The sequence below is a fragment of the Rhinatrema bivittatum genome, chromosome 16 (assembly GCF_901001135.1).
Source record: "Rhinatrema bivittatum chromosome 16, aRhiBiv1.1, whole genome shotgun sequence".
NCBI classification, from domain to species: domain Eukaryota; kingdom Metazoa; phylum Chordata; class Amphibia; order Gymnophiona; family Rhinatrematidae; genus Rhinatrema; species Rhinatrema bivittatum.
The window spans coordinates 4,311,422-4,331,057 of record NC_042630.1 but is presented as its reverse complement, the minus strand read 5'-3'; the positions used below and the strand labels follow the sequence as shown (position 1 = coordinate 4,331,057).

General features: G+C 41.5%; 1 protein-coding gene and 1 pseudogene across 1 annotated transcript; one reads left to right on the top strand and one right to left on the bottom strand.

Annotated features, from left to right (window-relative positions):
* Positions 1 to 594: 594 nt before the first annotated feature.
* LOC115078446 (olfactory receptor 5V1-like) lies at positions 595 to 1,460 on the bottom strand. Its single transcript, XM_029581360.1, has one exon. The coding sequence runs from the start codon at positions 1,411 to 1,413 to the stop codon at positions 595 to 597; it is 819 nt and encodes a 272-aa protein (XP_029437220.1). The 5' UTR covers positions 1,414 to 1,460.
* A 14,566-nt stretch (positions 1,461 to 16,026) lies between these two features.
* Positions 16,027 to 18,838, top strand: LOC115078445 (annotated as a pseudogene).
* Positions 18,839 to 19,636: the final 798 nt, after the last annotated feature.

Genomic DNA, 19,636 nt, shown 5'->3' with positions numbered 1-19,636 from the left:
GAGCAGTTAGAAATGTACCCTCAAAAAGTATTTGCACAAGTCTAAACCCAGCCCCCCATCTCTGCCCCCCGGCAGCTCATGAAAAGTAAGCACAGAGCCAGGCTACATCAGGCTTGTATTTATTTTTTTCACTTCAATCTTCTATTAAATTTTTGCATACAATTCTATAAGCAAATGATCAATAAACCAAACTAGAGAATACAATTCACCCCAATCCTCTACCCTTCTCCCCCAGCAAAAGTCAATCATCCAAAATACAGTCCTTAGCCCAACTCTCAAATACCTCCCGAGTGCACACAAAGGAGCTCACAGAGACCACTTAATTGCTGTAGGTTTTTCTATCTGATAAATTCCCTACACACAGCTCTGGTTGATTGTACATAAAACCCTGTTTTATGCATGTAAAGGGCTTTCAAACTTTAGCCCTGAATGTACGGGTAATGCATTAAATCATGTTTTTCTTCATGTCACTGTGAGCCACGAATCTCTGCAGAGATTTAATGCTGGGGAAATGATTTAAAATCTGTTCTGCTTTGTGTCGTTGTCATCAACAACGTTCTACATTCATTAACATAGAACATGTTCCTCTGATCCTTAGCAATCCAGTTTCCTATTAAAAAAACGTCTTAGTGCTCTTTTTACCTCTCTGTTTTTCAGGCTGTAAATGAGGGGGTTAATCATGGGAATTAAAACATTGTACAGCAGAGCAAAGAGCTTGTTTAGATCCAGTGACTGCATGGATGCTGGTCTGATATACAAACACATTATGGTCCCATAGAAGAGAATAACGACCGTGAGGTGGGAGGAGCAGGTGGAGAAGGCTTTGTGTCTCCCCTCGGTGGAGCTTATCCTTAGGATGGCGGAGATGATGCAGACGTAAGATGTCAGGGTTGTGATAAAGCAGGGGAGCCCTACAAATACAGCTGAAATGTAATTCATACCTTCAACAGCCTGTGTCCCGCTGCAAGACAGTGTCAACAGAGCTGAGAGATCACAGAAGAAATGGTTAATCTTGTTGGATAAACAATAAGACAGATGTGATATAAGAACAGTGTGAATGACTGGGTCCAGAAACCCCAAAATCCAGGTCCCTGCACCCATCAGTACACAGAGTCTCTGATTTATAATAACAGCATAGTGCAGGGGGTGACAGATCGCCACATAGCGGTCATAAGCCATGGCTGTAAGAAGGAAAAATTCTACAGATGCCAGGGCCAGAAATAAATGCATCTGTGTAAAACACCCAACTGCAGAAATCCTCTGATGCTTCCTTAAGAAGATATCTAGGAGTTTGGGGAGAGTGACTGAGGTGGAGGAGATATCGAGGAAGGACAAGTTACAGAGGAAAAAGTACATGGGAGTGTGCAGGTGAGGGTCCAGGCACGTCAGGGCTATAATAGTGAGGTTCCCCATCAGGATGATCAGGTAAATCAGTAAGAACAGAAGGAAAAGGGGGATTTGGAGGTCTGGATATTCAGGAAACCCCAGAATGATGAATTCTGTCACTGTGGTGAGATTTTCCTCTTCCATGGGATTCTGGGAAGAGAAAGGAAATGCACGGAGAGAAATCCAGCTCATTCAATGCAGAGTTATCAGTATAACCTTCTTGAGTAATTTCCTCGAATGAAAAAAAAAGGCAGTACCTCAGTGAATTAAAGCTTCATGAAGTGATCAGCGTTTGAGCAAAGATTTAGTGCATTCCTTACATGAAAGTGCAGAAGGATGGGTAATGCTAAACCTGAAGAGGACAGCACCTGAGGTAACGTAACTATTAATTGTACCACTTATCGCTTCTATAGCACTAGCCTACGTACACAGAACTGTACAAAAACACATAGGAGACAGTCCCTCCTCGGGAGATCTTGCAGTCTAATTAAGGCAAACATACAGGGCAAAATAGACTTTGGGAGTTTCACTTATTAAGTAAATGGTTAAAATCAAGAAGGCTGTGAAGGGGATAATTGTGGGGAGCAGGCTGGAGAGAGGGAGCAGGACGCAGCACCTGAGGAAGGAGTAGCACAAGCATGCGGTGCAGCCAGGTGGAAAGCAGGCAATGGAAGAGAAGGGCATGGATAGGAGGGACCTGGCTGATGAGCAGAGCTCACAAGGAGGGCTGTGGGGAGAGAACACTGATCCTCTCAATTGGCCTTTTGGTCCTACCCTCTTCTAACCTCTGCTAGATTGTCCTATAAATATAAATATGGCTGACATGGAAGTGAAATTGAGCACAAAAACATGCAGTGGATATCATAATGTCCTTTGTTTTCCAAAGTATTTTTTCCACGATTAAATGTTGATACTTAAGAATAAATTATTAATGGTGCAGTTAGTCCCAATCAATGGTGACTTTTGTACATTGTCAGGGACCTACTACTAAAATCTGCATTGCTTTCTCCTTCTTCTCTGCAGTCTGGGTATAAGCCCTGTTTTGCACAGAGCGCTCTAGGTGATGGATTCTTCTACAAATGTGACAACAGTGTTATCGTAAATTAGAAAGTGTGCTTATATCCTTACCTTCCAGACAGCTGATAGACTGTGCTGATCTGGGGATCCTCGGCATGTAGAAATATTAATGCTCACTGCAGGTTCCTCTGGGAAAGCATCCCTGAGGCTTAAAATGATGCAGTGCAGAGGGCACAGCCAAGAAAGTACAACTGAGCTCTCCTGGGTGCGTTTGGTTTGAATATTTGATATTCTTTAGGCTAGAAGAATAGAGAGTCCACATTATCCACTGCAAAACTCGCTGGACACCAAACTTCGTATACCTCAAAACATAAAGAGATCAAACAGCACAGCTCAGGAGGTGGAGTCAGCTCTTGTTAAAATATTTTATTAGAAGCTCTCTGGATCATATTTTGTTTCCTCAGATGCCTATTGACAAAAGATCCTCTCCTACTTCTCTACCTGATACAGTGACTCTTGCATATTTAGAAATCTGTAGCTTTAATAGTTCACAAGAGACACATGGTTAAAGGGAGGGCTGGAGAAGCTGCATGGTCATCAGTTTATAGACTACATGACCCTCTGGGCTGCTGGGCGAGTTTAGAGGGAACTTTCCTGCAGTTTCCACTGCTTAGCACCTAACTTTGTCATCTTAAGATATCAAATCTAACACATGATTTCCTGTGTACAATTCCACATCATTCAGTGTCATAGACTCCCTTAGTGGGACCTTGGACCTTGGCTTGGGCAAGTCATTAAAATTAGCGTAACACTTTTCCATGAACATCAGTAAGTTGATTGAATGGCAATGATGATTAAAATCTGGGTATTTATTTTATTTCTGTTTGTATGTGTGACTATGGGGAAAGCTATACCGGTGGTATATGGGAAGGGTAGGTATGCGGCCATCCTATTGGACACCATTATGTTGATAGACCGAGGTTGGTAGTCTTCTCCCCTAGAGAAGGATTGGGTTCTTGTTTTACAGAAAGGGTTGAAGAGAGTTTTATTTGAGTGGGTTACATTAATGCCAGGTCAGTACGACAAAAGGAAGACTTTATCCAGAATGAAAACGTTCAGAATGACATGGATTTGTTTTTTATTACAAAATTGTGTCATTATGCACATGACTCTATTCTTTGAAAAGTGCTTTGTCCAGTTGGTTATTTGTAATTCTAGTAAGCACGTGCCCATAAAAGAGGGGGTGGGGGTTAAAAAAATTAATTTTGATTTTCCTTCATCAGTGGAAGCCCGGATTAGGGTGACTAATTGGTATATTAGAAATATCTTTTGTCTACCTGATCTTCATGTGCAGGAATTTCAGAATGTATTGGAGATTTTAATAACTCTGTCTATTAATTATGATAAATGTATTTTTTTTTTGGTGATTTTAATGCACATTTGGATGAGGCCTCCTGTAGCCAGTCAAAAGCTATAGGGGCAATCATGACAGCTACAGATTATATACAGCTGATCTCCATATCAACACACAAAGCAGGCCACATACTGATCCGTTAATATGTCCAGGAGATAAATTTATTTATTTAAATGTTTTTCTATACCATCATTAAGTTATTTACCATCATAACGGTTTACAAAAAGGCACATATAGTAATAAATAGCTTAAACTTTACAAAAGGTGCCATTAATAACCGGTAACAAATAATTCATTTTAGACTATTTGATTTCTGACTTAAATTGCCCTTTTATACATGTGTCTTGGGTGATTACATGCGGTTCATTCTCAGTATTTAATTGTTATTTACATATTCATTGGGATAAAGATAATTTCCAGGTAGTCACTTGGAGATTACGTGCTGGGTGCTCTGTGCCGTCTTATCCTTACATACTTGAGGATAAGTGAACAATTGTGGTTGGATCATTTTCTCATCATTTACATGCATGAATGTTATTAAAAAATCGAGTAAGAAAGGATCTTTTATAAGGAAACTGGCACGACCAGTTAGTTTACCCGAATTTGCTGAAAAATGGAATAAGAAGATCCAGCATCATGATTGGAATGATGCCAGAGCTGAGGCTTCAGTACAACTAGTTTAACCCAATTTTATGTCAGTGTTACACCAGTTAAAGAAAAGAAAATAAGAAAAAAGGATGCATCAGAGCCTTGGTTTATGAGTGCCCTGTTTATCTAGAGAAGGCGGAGAAGCAATGGAGGAAATGTAAGGATGAGTTAACTAGACAGGAGTATAGCAATTTGATAAGGGGTTATTGTAATGCATGTCAGGTTACTAAACGGAAGTTCTAGTTCAATACATTAGCAAAGGCATTAAATCACCCTCTGGGGTTGTTTTCCATAATTAGAAAGTTGGCAATGCAACCATCCATGGATATAAATTTCCCAGATTCTGACATATTGTTAAGAACATAAGAACATAAGAAAATGCCATACTGGGTCACACCAAGGGTCCATCAAGCCCAGCATCCTGTTTCCAACAGTGGCCAATCCAGGCCATAAGAACCTGGCAAATACCCAAAAACTAAGTCTATTCCATGTAACCATTGCTAATGGCAGTGGCTATTCTCTAAGTGAACTTAAGCCATTTTGAAAATAAAGTAAGGGATGTCCAAAGTCACGTGTTTGGATTGACGTCAGCTAACATTATCAAGCCTTCGATAGATCAGGTCGAGAACTGGAGCAGGTTTAGACCTCTGTCATTGAAAGAAATTAGTGGGAAAACCCGCATTGCCCTTGGATGATGTCATGAGCTGCTGCCCTATAAACGTTCTCTCCTGGCTTCGTTTCCTCGCCTCAGCAAGAAGGTCATTTGCTTCCTAGACTTCTGCGTTGGTCCACATCCATCTTCAGCCTCAGCTTTGCAAAAAGAGGATCCCTCTGAGTACATTTGTTGGACTTTTATCTTTTTGAGTATAAGGGCCTCGCTGGAGCCTCCCCCAGGCAGGTCTCCCACTCTCCGCTGCAGGTCAGTCCTGAAGGATACTGACAGAGTCGCCCTCCAGTCCTGATGCTTTGTTCTGCCTTCTCACTGGGCTCCCAATCTCTTTCTGAGCTAAATTTCAAATGTCTCACACTTTCCTTCAGGGCCTTTACTTGCATTTGATCGTAAACATTTGATCCTACAAGTACCCGGGTTACTAAGATCAGAATACTAGTGGTAAACAACCTAACCTACAGTCCTTACCCTCAGGATGACAAATGAGACTACGCCAGGTCCGATGCAGGAATCTTCAGCAGTCAGAGGTATTCATGGGCACTGCAGGTCCCTCTGGGAAATGGTCCCCCAGGCTGAAAATTTCAAATCACCCAAAACATGACAAAGAAGCAGCAAGTGAGCCCTACTATGTGTGTTTGCTGATAAGCAATACTGCTGGATCAAGAGCTGCAGAGAACTTTCATTATTGACAGAGTATACCAAACCTCCAAAATGTGCTATAATAGAGCAGCACCAGCGGTAAAGAGAGACAAAGAAACCCAACCCAGGATGAAAGTACTGGAAACAGATTCACCAGGCTGTGCATGCTCTGAGGCCAGGGAGAAACACACAACGGGGGACGCAAAAGTTGCACCCTGAGAGTTTCCTCTTTCTGTCATCAGCGGGCATTCTTTGTACAAATGTGGAGGTCCTTTCCTCTAGGTGATAGTTTTGATTTGTGCTAGTTTTGCATTTATATTTTTTCCAGGACAGTGCATCATAAGGATCAGTGACAGCTTCAAGGAAAGTCATGCATCAGATTCTGGATAATATCCAAAGTCAGCAGGCACATGGATTGCCATCTAAGATAGCAGAAATGGAAACCAGGCTGGACTATGGTGTTAAACATCAGCAATGAAACAGGAACAGGGATGAAGGAGGGGATTTTAGAAATTATTCAGCAAGATGGGGAGTGGACAGTTTATCTGACTAAATGTATTCACTGAAACATAAGTGGCTAACTAGGACTGCTCTCCAACATGAGCAGACTTAGCCAGATAACCTAACCATCAAATTAAATCCAACCTAGAACAGCTCGCCAAAGAATATGGAGGCATTTAGAGCAGTGGGAAATTCAAAACCTGCTGTTTTTCTGGCTAAATTCTGAACTTAACTGGACAAACTGTCTGGATATTGAGTCCCTAGGGTACGTTATCAGGTCTTAGATAAGAAAACAGTATTCTGAGGATCAGTGGAATGGAACCTGTAGAAGTGTCGCTCTGAACCAATGAAGCAGTGCAAAGGATGGGCTGTCTACTGAGAAAGCTTTGGTTTCTCTGATTCCCTTGTTTTTTATTACCAGGGAGTCCCTTCCAGCCTGGTTAGGGGGATTTTCAGTATTCAGGGTCACATTGTGGTCATACAGGATTCTGGCACCCACACAACACAAAGGAGATGCAAAAGAAGTGTGAGGTCCAATGATTAAACAAAATTAAATCTCAAATAATTCTTTTATTCTCAATGTAAAGGATTGTACAATGTACAGGATTCTCAATGTACAGGATTCTGCAACATAAGCTTGGGATTTCTTGGAGTTACGCAACCAAAATGCCAATTTGGGTAAATGACAAGGATGTGGGGGTCTGGTCTCTGGGTCATTTGCTTCACTGGGGTGAATTGAAATCCTTTTCAGGAGCTTCCTATTCCAACCCATCACTCTCTCATACACTTACAGATCAAGCATTGTATTTGGAGTAATCTAGTTTGTCCAATGCATTAAAACTGGAGAGCATTTGTGAATTGATTTGCGTTACTACCAAACCAGGGCAGAATGATGGCGAGGATTTCATCTAACTGTTGTTTGGGTACAGGGAAAGTTTGGAAAGCAGAATGCTCATTAAAGGTGGAAGACAGTCAATAGGGAATATTTTGAGCTAAATCTTTGAGGGTCTGGCTCTCTCTCTCTCTCTTGTTTTATTGCACACAGAGCACTCTTGACCCCAGTTAAGGTGGGGAAATTTACAGAAAGGAGTAAAACTCAATGTTGATCATGTAAACAGCTTAAAGATACTCTAGCTCATATCATATCATATATTATAATGATATCATGATGATATTGCTGTTAGGAAATTTCTGTAATCAATAATTTGTGATATGTGGTATATAATTTGTGAATGTCAATGCTGTAAATCAAGGTGATCTAGTGATTTTCACATGGAATGATGATATATAAAACCTCTAAATAAATAAAATAAATCCTATTTTACTATGAGAATATATCATCATTTTGATTGTAGATTTGGGATAAAATTTGTGTTATAATTGAGTTTATTTATTTATTTATTTATTTATTTAAAGTTTCTTTTATACCGATGACCGTTTACACATCGCATCGGTTTACAGTTAAAAAGGAACAAATGGGCAGAACCCTTACATATAACATTGAAAAAACAGGTTAACTTTTGGGCAGGGCCCTTACATGTAACTGAGAACAAGGTGGTTAAAAGTGGGATAGGGTATAGAGCTGACTATGCCGCGAGCGTCCGTGATATCAATAAATGGATACAGCAAAATCAGTAAAATCACAACTATTTACAAAAGCTAATTACATAATTAGCCGAGTCAAAGTACAAAATCGATGGGCATGAGACATATTCCGAGAAATAGATTCCAAGTCATGTAGCAAATTCTTAGTTACTCAATTTTTAGTTAAACAGTGGGGGTTTATGTAATGGCAGGTGATGTGTGGTAAGCTTGCTGGAAGAGCCATGTTTTCAGTTTTTTCTTGAAAGTGGGTGTGTATGTTTCCAGGCGTATATCGGGAGGCAGGGAGTTCCATATGGAGGGGCCAGCGAGAGAGAAAGCTCTGCTTATGGTAGATGATAATTTGAAAGATTTGATGGGTTGGGCACGTAGGGTTCCTTGGAGGGCTGTACGTGTGGGTCTATTCGAGGTACGGGGGAGGAGTGGGGGGTTAATCCAATTGAGGTTAGAGTTCAACAGACTTTTGTGGATGATGGAAAGGGCTTTATAGAGAATTCGGGAGTGTATAGGGAGCCAATGAAGTTCGATAAGTGTGGGGGTGATGTGATCTCTTTTTTTTGAATTTGATAGTATCCTAGCGGCAGCGTTTTGTAGTAGTTGTAAGGGTTTGGTATAGGTGGCGGGAATGCCTAGAAAGAGTGCATTACAATAGTCTACCTTAGATAAAATGATAGACTGGAGTACAGTGCGGAAATCAGAAAAGTGTAGCAGTGGTCTGAGTTTTTTTATGGTTTGGAGCTTGAAATAGCATTCCTTGATGATAGATTTGATGAAGGGTTTGAAAGTAAGATGGTTATCAATAAGGACACCAAGGTTGCGAACGTGTGATGGGAAAGATGTGGATGAGTATGCAGGTGGGATGTCTGGGAGCGGTGGCCTATTAGATATGATTAAGAGTTCAGTCTTGCTGGGATTTAGAGCTAGTTGCATGTCATTTAGTAATTTGTTGATAGAGGAAAGACAGGCTTCCCAGTTAAGCAGAGCAGTATGGAGAGAGTCAGAGAATGGGAAGATGAGTTGCACATCGTCGGCATAAATGAAATGCTTGATGTGGAGGTTAGTGAGGAGGGTAGTGAGGGGAAGCATGTAAATATTAAATAGGGTAGAGGAGAGGGAGGAACCTTGGGGAACACCTTGGGGAAGATTAATGGGGTCAGATTCATTGTTATCTACTAATACAGTGAAAAGGCGATCCTGGAGATATGATCGTATCCAGGATAGGGCATTGCCAGTGATCCCGATACTCCTGAGTATGTTGAGGAGGACATCGTGATTGACTGTGTCGAATGCCGCCGAGATGTCAAGCATGGCAATAAGATAAGAGGTACCTGAGTCGGTTCCTTTAATGAGGGTATCGTGTAGGGAGAGCAGCAGGGTTTCAGTACTTAAGTGCTTTCTGAAACCGTGTTGTGTAGATGGGAGAATGTTGTTTTGTTCCAGGTGATCGGAGAGACGGGAGTTGACAACTTTTTCAATAACTTTAGCTAGGAGGGGTAGGTTAGAGACAGGTCTGTAATTGGATAAGGTGTCTGGGTCAAGATTGGGTTTTTTGAGTAGGGGTTTTACTACTGCTTGTTTAAGAACTTTAGGGACTGTGCCATGCTCTAGGGAACAGTTAAGGATATTTGAGAGGGGTTTGGCAATCACCTCGGGGATAGCTAGCAGGAGTTTTGTGGGGATGGTTTCGGAGGGATGAGATGATGGTTTTAATTTTTTAAGGATGTTTTGTACTTCAAGGGAGGATGAAGAGTCAAAAGATGAGAGGGAGACTGGAGAGTTGATGGTAGGCAGACAGATATTGCTGTTATTCTGTGAAAATTGTGCAGTGATGGAAGAGACCTTGTTTTTGAAAAATTGGGCTAATTCATTGCAACGATTTTTAGAGGGATTAGCAGGTAGTTGTTTGAGGGTAGGAGAAGTGAGGTCCGCAACCATGGTGAATAGGGCCTTAGGGTTATATTGCATACCATGTATTTTTTTAGCATAGTAATTACGTTTAATCTGAAGGATGGAATTTCTATATTCATGCATTTGTTGGTAGTATAATGTTTTAGTTGCGGGGGATTGGTATTTGCGCCAAGACCTCTCAGCTGTTCTGAGTTGGGTTTTAAGATTCCTAAGTTCAGGCGTATACCAGGGTTTTCTGTTTCTACGGTTTGGGTTGATAGTTTTTATTGTGAGGGGGCAGTGTTTGTCAGCAATGCTGAGGGTGAGGTTGAGCCAGGTAGAGATGGCATTGTCTGGGGATGAGACGTCAATGTGACTGTCTATGTCAGCGCATGCTTGTGAGATGGTATCTATAGCGCATGGTTTGCGGAAGTTAAATGAAATGGGCTGATGGGGCGTGGTGGGGGAGATTTGCGGGAGTGAGAGTTTAGTCTGAATAAGGTAGTGGTCAGACCAGGGTACTGTAGTGCATGAAGGGGGATTGCTTATGTTGATGGGGGAATTGACAAAGATAAGATCAAGTGTGTGGCCAGCTTTGTGTGTGGGAGAGTTCACTATTTGTTGGAAGCCCATTGCTTCAAGGGAGGAGAGGAATGCTTCACATGCTGGGGATTGCGGGGAGGTATCCACGTGTAAGTTGAAGTCTCCTAGGAGAATTGTGGGTATGTCAGGGGATAGTGAGTTTGCAATAAATTCGATAAGAGGGGATGAATCTTTCTCCAGGAGACCTGGGGGTGTATAAATGAGACACAGTTGGAGTGACTTCGATTTGAAAAAGCCAATTTCGTACTGGTTTGGAATATCACATTTCTGGGATAGTAGTTGAAATTCCTTTTTTACAGCCAAGAGTATGCCGCCACCTCTTTTCTTTTTCCGAGGGATAGAGAAAACATCGTAGATTTCTAAAGGTAGCTGGTTGATGAGGGGAGTGTCATGTTGTTTGAACCATGTTTCTGTGACAGCACATATTTCTGGTTTAGAGTCTGTAAGAATATCGTGTAAGAGATGGGTTTTCTTTTGGAGTGATTGTGCGTTAAATAGGATAATGGAAATGAGTGATAGACTGATGGCTTGAGTGCGTGTGAGGGTGTGTATTGGGATAAGCCTTCTTTTGCTGAGCGTGGTCTTGCGGTGTGTGGCCTGATGAGAGAAAGTAAATGGATAAAATGGGATGTGTTGCAGGTGGCAGGCTAGGGAAAAGTTTCCAATTAAAGGGGGCATTGTTGATCTGTGGTGTATTGAAAAACTAGAGTTGGATGAGACAGTTGTAAGGCAGAAACTACCGAGAGCTAGTATCATGCACTTTACAGGCAAAACACCATTCTAGTATAGTTCCAGGCAGACTGATAAATAAAGCATGTTGTACATCCGTTATACAGTGATGACAGAATATATCTCGTTTTAGGGTATCTGGATGAGCAAAGAATGTGAAAACTTGATATTGCTAACGTACATATGCATTACAAACTAGCAAAAAGGCATGAGAGTGGTTTGTTCCTGAGTAAATCCTGATAAGGCACAGAAAACGCATTAATCCAACTAACGTGTTGGGAAAGAGAGAAAAAATGGTACTGAGTGCTAGAGAGACTTCAAATATTAAGCAACAGACTCATGAGGCACATTGAAATATTGTCGTTTAGGAGTTCAGATTACCAGTGGCTCACTGACAAGTTTTACATACTTTGCTAGGCTTACTGTTAGATATTGTTAAACGTCCGTACTGTTAAGCTTTTCTGTGCTTGGGCTGGACCCGCTGGGTCATGCGGGGAAAACTTTGGTATTGATTCCGTTACTTATCAGACAAATAGTTTGAGACTTACTCCGACCTCTTTAGATACGACTGGTTATGACAGTCACACAGGCGAAGTCCTTTCGGCCTGTTGAACGGGGCTGCTCGAAGGGGCGCTCAAAGGGGCAGGCCCCTTTGACACGCTCCTTAGACGCGCGACGCCAGGCGCGCGACGCCGGGATGAGCAGGGTTTTAAACTCTACGGGGACGCCCCTGGATGACGTCAGCTGGTGGCTCGCACAGGATGGGACGCTTCGGATGCCGCTTCGGAGGAGGGCCCTGGTGATCGGCGAGGTAAGGAACGGTCCTCGTGGTCGGCGGTAGGGCCCGCGGGGGGTAAGAGAGGAAGTAAAGGCCTTACCCCGACGGGCTTATTTATTTATTTATTTAAAATGTTTATTTATTTAAAATGTTTATATACCGCTTTTACAATTCAAAGAATTAATAAAAACAGTTCACAATAAACATACATAAAATATTTAATGAACTAAAAACAATTAATTAAAATTAGCTAAGACATACCATAACAACTAAAAGAAGACCTGACAATAAACAAAAATAATATCATAAACGAATTGAGGGGTGTCTTAACCATTAAAGTGCTGTTGACAAAATCCTTGGCCTTTTCTAAATGGGATTGTAAACTCTTTTATTTTATGAAATCTATTGAATTCTACATTATTCTCACAAATTGCATGTTGGATTTTAATATACAGTGGAATAGACTCTCACTTTTTCATACATATGAACCAGTGAGTGCTCTACGCCTTGGTGTTTGGCTGCAGTGTGAGAGAGTTTTATCTCATTGTCACAGATGATTGTACATTTCTGATGCCTGATTCTCCTTCTTGGACTGTTGAAACATAGAAACATAGAAACATAGAAATGACGGCAGAAGAAGACCAAATGGCCCATCCAGTCTGCCCAGCAAGCTTCCCTCATTTCTTCTCCCATACTTATCTGTTTCTCTTAGCTCTTGGTTCTAATTCCCTTCCACCCCCGCCATTAATGTAGAGAGCGGTGGAGGAGCTGCATCCAAGTGAAATATCTAGCTTGATTAGTTAGAGGTAGTAGGAGTAGTAACCGCCGCAATAAGCAAGCTACACCCATGCTTATTTGTTTTTACCCAGATTATGTTATACAGCCCTTATTGGTTGTTTATCTTCTCCCCTGCTGTTGAAGCAGAGAGCTATGCTGGATATGCATCGAAAGTGAAGTATAAGAATGGAGTGATCAAGCTAGTTGAAAGGCATCAGGAATAGAGGAAGGTGGAGGTAGTAATCTGGATATTTGGTTTGGGGTAGTAACCGCCGTGACAAGCCAGCTACTCCCCGCTTTGTGAGTGTGAATCCTTTTTTCTTCTCCCCTGCCGTTGAAGTTATGCTGGATATGCGTGAAGTATCAGTTTTTCTTTTCCCCTGCCGTTGAAGCAGAGAGCTATGCTGGAAATTCGTGATGTATCAGTCTTTCTCCGATGCCGTTGAAGTAGAGAGCCATGCTGGATATGCGTCGAGAGTGAAGTATCAGGTACATTTGGTTTGGGGTAGTAACCGCCGTAACAAGCCAGCTACTCCCCGCTTTGTGAGTGCGAACCCTTTTTTCTTCTCCCCTGCCGTTTAAGCAGAGAGCTCTGCTGGATGTGTGAAGTAACAGTTTTTCTTTTCCCCTGCTGTTGAAGCAGAGAACTATGCTGGATATGCATTGAAAGTGAAGTATAAAGTGAAGTATAAAGTGAAGTATAAAGTGAAGGTTTATTGCCATCCATTGCTGGCTTGTCTTTTTCTTTTCTTCTTCATCGTTTTTCATAATAAAATGTTTGAAGAAGCAGTGCAGTGGATGTCCTCCTTAGAATGCAGAGCCCTGACTCCCATTTCATTATACTATATCAGGGCCTACTAGAGAGCTTAAAAGATGGGGGTCTCTGTCGGCCCCCACTGCCTGCGGAAGTAAGAGCCTCAGCGGCAGGGTGATGGAATTATCTGGGTGAATAACTCTTTAGAAACCCCTCCAGAAATGACTTATTTTTGAGTTAAAGTGCACAAGATGGATTGGGATGGGGAGAGCATCCTCCCATGCTATTACCATGTTAAAATTGTACTGTAAACCGTTCTGATGCTGAAAATTGAACTGTAAACCATTCTGATGGCGAAACCGAATGACGGTATACAAAACACTTTAAATAAATAAAATGTTTGGAAAAATGTTTCTAGATCTGTTGTTGTAGTACATGGAAAAGACCACCAGATGGCAATGTAGATGTTATTAAGTCGGAGGCCCCAAAAGTAAAAATAATTAAAAAAAAAATGTAAAATGAGCCCGCGGCTCGCAGGTTGGAAGACGGACGCTTGATTTTGCCGGCATCCTTTTTCCGAACCCGTGGCTGTCAGTGGGTTCGAGAACTGACGCCAGTAAAATTGAGCGTCGGCTGTCAAACCTGCTGACAGCTGCCGCTTCTGTCAAAAAGGAGGCGCTAGGGACGCACTAGTGTCCCCAACGACTCCTTTTACCACGGGCCCTCATTTGAATATTTTTTTTTCTGAATCGCACGCCCAGAAGAGTGGCCTGGGCGCGCATCGGGAGAACGGGCGCTCACCAGCTCTCCCACGGGGTTTTCTGAATCGGCCTGTTAATTTGATGTGTATCTTTTGTTGTGGATAATTAAGACTAGTTAGTTTTTCTCTCTCTTAGCCTTACTAGTTTTGAAGACTCTCTATGTTTGATGTGTATCTTTTGTTGTAGATAATTAAGACTAGTTAGTTTTTCTCTCTCTTAGCCTTACTAGTTTTGAAGACTCTCTATGTTTGATGTGTATCTTTTGTTGTAGATAATTAAGACTCGTTAGTTAGTTTTTCTCTCTCTTGGCCTTACTAGTTTTGAAGACTCTCTATGTTTGATGTGTATCTTTTGATGTGGATAATTAAGACTAGTTAGTTAGTTAGTTTTTCTCTCTCTTAGCCTTACTAGTTTTGAAGACTCTCTATGTTTGATGTGTATCTTTTGTTGTAGATAATTAAGACTCGTTAGTTAGTTTTTCTCTCTCTTGGCCTTACTAGTTTTGAAGACTATGTTTGATGTGTATCTTTTGATGTGGATAATTAAGACTAGTTAGTTAGTTAGTTTTTCTCTCTCTTAGCCTTACTAGTTTTGAAGACTCTCTATGTTTGATGTGTATCTTTTGTTGTGGATAATTAAGACTCGTTAGTTAGTTTTTCTCTCTCTTAGCCTTACTAGTTTTGAAGACTCTCTATGTTTGATGTGTATCTTTTGTTGTGGATAATTAAGACTCGTTAGTTAGTTTTTCTCTCTCTTAGCCTTACTAGTTTTGAAGACTCTCAATGTTTGATGTGTATCTTTTGTTGTGGATAATTAAGACTCGTTAGTTAGTTTTTCTCTCTCTTAGCCTTACTAGTTTTGAAGACTCTCAATGTTTGATGTGTATCTTTTGTTGTGGATAATTAAGACTCGTTAGTTGCTCAGGTGTTACAGCATTCTCCACCCAAACAAAGCTCACTCGGGTCTTCTGCCATGCATTGCATACTATGATTTCATATGTTCAGCCTCAGGGATCCTTTCCCAAAGGGATCCACAGGGAGAATAAATACTTCTTATAGCTGAGCATTATCTGAACAGAGCTGGTGTGGTCCCATCTGTTATCCCAAAGGTAAGAGCTGTATCTTGTTTTACACAGACAAAAATATATGAACAATAGTATTGTGCTTTATATGGACAATTTTGTGTTATCTGCAAATGTGGTCGTGATGAGTGAGGTGACCAAATTTGCAGATAACACAAAATTATTTTGAATCATTAAAACAGAGGCAGAATGAAGGACCTTGTGAGGCTGGGATACGGGACTTCTAAATGGCAGATGCAATTTAATGTGGGTAAGTACAGAGTAATGCATGCAGGGGAAATTAATCTCAGCCACACGTACACGATTCTGGGCTCTGAGCTAGGAGTCCCCACCCAGGAAAAGGACCTTGAGTCCTGGTGGACAATACCTTAACAGCTCCGTTTGCTGCAGCAGTCAAATGGGCCAACAGAATGTAAGGAATTACGCGGAAAGGAAAAGAGAACCAGGCTGAGAATGTCAGAACGCCTGTGGATAGATCCATGGTGGGGGATTCTGGGCAGATCTGCTTGCCCCATTGCAGACACGGAAAAGGTGCAGAAAATGAAGAAGGGGATGGAAACGCTCCCTTATGGAGGAAGACTAAACAATTAAGGCTCTTTAGCTTGGAAAAAGAGACGACTGAGTGAAATGGTTAAAATGCTAAGTGGGGTGGAATGGGTAAATGGAGAACGATTTTTTACCCTTTCAAACAACCCTAGGACTAGGGGACACTCCATGAAAGTAGCAACCGGTAAATTTAAAACTAATTGCAGGAAGGATTTTTTCAGTCAGCGTGAGCTATGGAGGGCATGGTCACAAGAGGACTGGACAAGTTTCTGAAGGAAAAGTCCATTAACATTAGTCAGGTAGATCTGAGAAAGCCGGCTCTTATCCCTGGTAGTAAAATATAAGAAATAGATCAATTGGGGATCTGCTGGGTACTTGTGATGCGGACTGGCCACTGCCGAGGACAGGATGCTGGGCTCAGTGCTGACCCGGCATGGCACCTGCAATGTTCTTCTGAGTTTAATGGACGGTAGGGGCCAGAACAGAAGTAAAGTATCATCTGAACAAACCGAATGCATGGAGATGGCTATTTTTAAAACAATCCAGCCATGATAAAATGGCGGAAGGGTCCTACGTTTCCCTGTTTGAAAATCAGCTTCTTCTAGCTGGCAAAAAGTGAGCCTGGACCGAGAGGAGGTGCCTCCAAAGGTGAGTTCAGAGACAAACAGTGCCCGTGAGTGACGCTGGCTGTCCCTCTCAGCCACTCCCCTTTTACTCACCTTAAACCGATACTCAAAGAGAAACTACCCGGGAAGTTAACATTGAGTACATAGTGTTACATGAGCCTGAGTACTCTATAAACAAGCCAGCTATTCCATCACTGCCTCTTCCCTACATTTTATCCTACGTATTATTCAAGATTTTGGGTGTTTCTGTACCGTGGGAGTGTGAAATATGTACTCCCTGTCTTTTGGGCACTTTGATATCCAAGTAGTTAAAAATTCCTTCTAAGCTGATAATGATTTTGCTCTCTGTGCATTTTCTACCTCCTCCCTGGAACCTTCTAGATCCTCATAAAGGCAAATTTTCACACTCTCCAGATCTGGACTTTGCGCCAAATGTTCAAAGCAAAAAGTGCTTTGTACCTGGCTTTATTAATGTGCCCCCCTCACAACCCCAGGATCGCCCCCTGCAAGATTATCCACATTGTGGAACAATGCGATGAATTTTAGCTGCATTGAGGAAGCGCAGTTTTCCTGTGGCCAATTTATATGTGTAAATTGCTATTTATGTGAATATTGCCCTGATAGAGATTACGGGTCACATTAAAATCAGGTCAGTCATGTAGATAGAATAGGGGATGCAAAGCCATTTTGGTCTTGGTTTAGGCCACACACACACATACACTCAGTCACTGCTCCCCATTGAGGGTGCTCAACTGGTGTAAGATTATCTTCCATTTTTATCCTTTACTTATTGCAGACAATGAAAATAAAAAACAAAATCCTTACACCCATGCTTCGTAACCCTTCCAGTGGTCCATATCCATTGTCTCTTCTTTACTGGTGTCCTAATTAAGTATTCTGTATGTGCACTTCTGTCTTACGATACTCAGTACACATCAATTTGAATGATAATTCACCATCAGAAAGTGCAATCTGACATGACTTTCTCCCAGACATTTGATTACGTGTAAGCTAGGGATATTCAGAACCATTGGCCAAGCTTCTAAGCAAGTAACAATTGCTATTGCATTTGTGCAGGGGAGGGAGTGAGGCTAAAGTCACGAGAGGGGAGCTTTTCCCAAGCCCTGTGTAATCCATTTTCTCAAACATTATCCAAATATGGAGAGTCTGAGGAAGACTGAACTAGATTCACTGCTGTCTTCTGCTCAAACACCAAAGTCACTGAATGTGTCAGGGGTCAGCAGACTTCACCTCTCATCTGCATGGAATGAGCTGGATTTCTAATCGTCTCTTTATCTGCATCTCTTTTCTTTCTTCCCAGAATCCAATGGAAGAGGAAAATCTCACCTCAGTGACAGAATTCATCATTCTGGGGTTTCCTGAATTTCCAAAGCTGCAAATTCCTCTTTTCCTTCTGTTCTTACTGATTTACCTGATCATCCTGATGGGGAACCTCACTATTATAGCCCTGACGTGCCTGGACCCTCGCCTGCACACCCCCATGTACTTTTTCCTCTGTAACTTGTCCTTCCTCGATATCTCTTACACCTCTGCCACCCTCCCCAAACTCCTGGACATCCTCTTAAGTAAGGGTCAGAGAATTTCTTTGAAAGGATGTTTTGCACAGCTGTATTTTTATATGTATTTAACAGGTGTAGAATTTAATATTATCACGGTGATGGCTTTTGATCGCTACGTCGCAGTGTGTCACCCCCTGCGTTACACTGTGATTATGAATACAAAAGTCTGTGTACTGCTGGCCGCCGGGACCTGGATCTTTGGGTTTATGGAAGCAGTGACACACATTGTTCTTATATCTCATCTCTCTTATTGCAGATCCAATGAGATTAATCATTTCTATTGTGATCTCTCAGTACTGCTGAAACTCTCCTGCACCAGTACCTCCACCATTGAAATTGTAACATCCATTTTGGTTCTTTTGGTAGGACTTCCCTGCTTTACCTTAACTCTGACATCTTACGTCTACATCATCTCCACTATCCTGAGGATCCGTTCTGCAGAGGGGAGATGCAAAGCCTTCTCCACCTGCTCCTCCCACCTCACGGCCGTTATTCTCTTCTATGGGACTGTGATGTGTTTATATGTGAGACCAACGTCCATGCAGTCAATGGATCTAAACAAAGTCTTTGCACTGCTGTATAATGTTTTAATTCCCATGATTAACCCTTTCATTTATAGTCTGAAAAACAAAGAGGTGAAAGGTGCCCTAAGAAAAGTTTTTTATAGAAAATAAATGTTATTTAGCAGAAAATATTTCTCTGTGGTGATGGCTCTGATGGGGGGGAAATGTGCAACAGCTCCACCACAGTCCCTGTGTATTACGAGTGTCGAAGGCAGACTCAATGAAGCATGGTGTCTTGTTTCTGATGCCTCACGTTCTGTGTTCCTGTCTCTATGATGAGGGTGCACATGTGAGTTATCATGAGAAAACACTGTCACAAATCTGAATATCCTATTGCAGCTCCTTGTGTGTGGCATTATTAATTAATTGTTTTCAGAAGAGCATAGAGTCTGAGATTTGATATTCAAGGATGACGTAATTCATTATCTGTAATGCTGTGACAACATTGGATTAAAATATTTATAAACCACTTCTCTAGGTTATTAACCCATCCATTCAGCATACAGAGACATCAAAGTACATCCAAATCCACATCAAAACCCAGTAGAAAAGTCAAAAATATCACTCACTATCTAACATTTTCCTCTCCCTTCCTATTGCTTTATTGAACATAATGTCACATGCAGACCTGGATATCTGAACAGTTTCCTCATGGACCCGATGAAGGGAGAATAAATCTGGAAAACTCATAACAGGTGTGTTAAGTTAATCCAATAAAAAGGTCTCACCTACTACTTGTCTGTTGACCCTTATTTCCAGATATCTAAGTGGACTAACATGGAAATTACAATTCTTTACTCACAAATTCAATAAACTGTAAAACTAAGGGTAATGCTCCACCATTGGCCATCAAACTGGATGACTGCTCTACAGCATGATCAGAGTTATCCGGATGACCTATTTAGCTATCTTAGCTACTCTCTGGAACGCCTCCATGTTATCCAGATAAGTGGCAGAAATATTCAAAAGCTGGCATTCAGCTGGCTAAATGCCACTAAATATGGCCCCCTTAATAATTGTGTTAATTCTAACATCTCCTTAATGCGTACCTATATCCAAATCAATGGTTTCTTC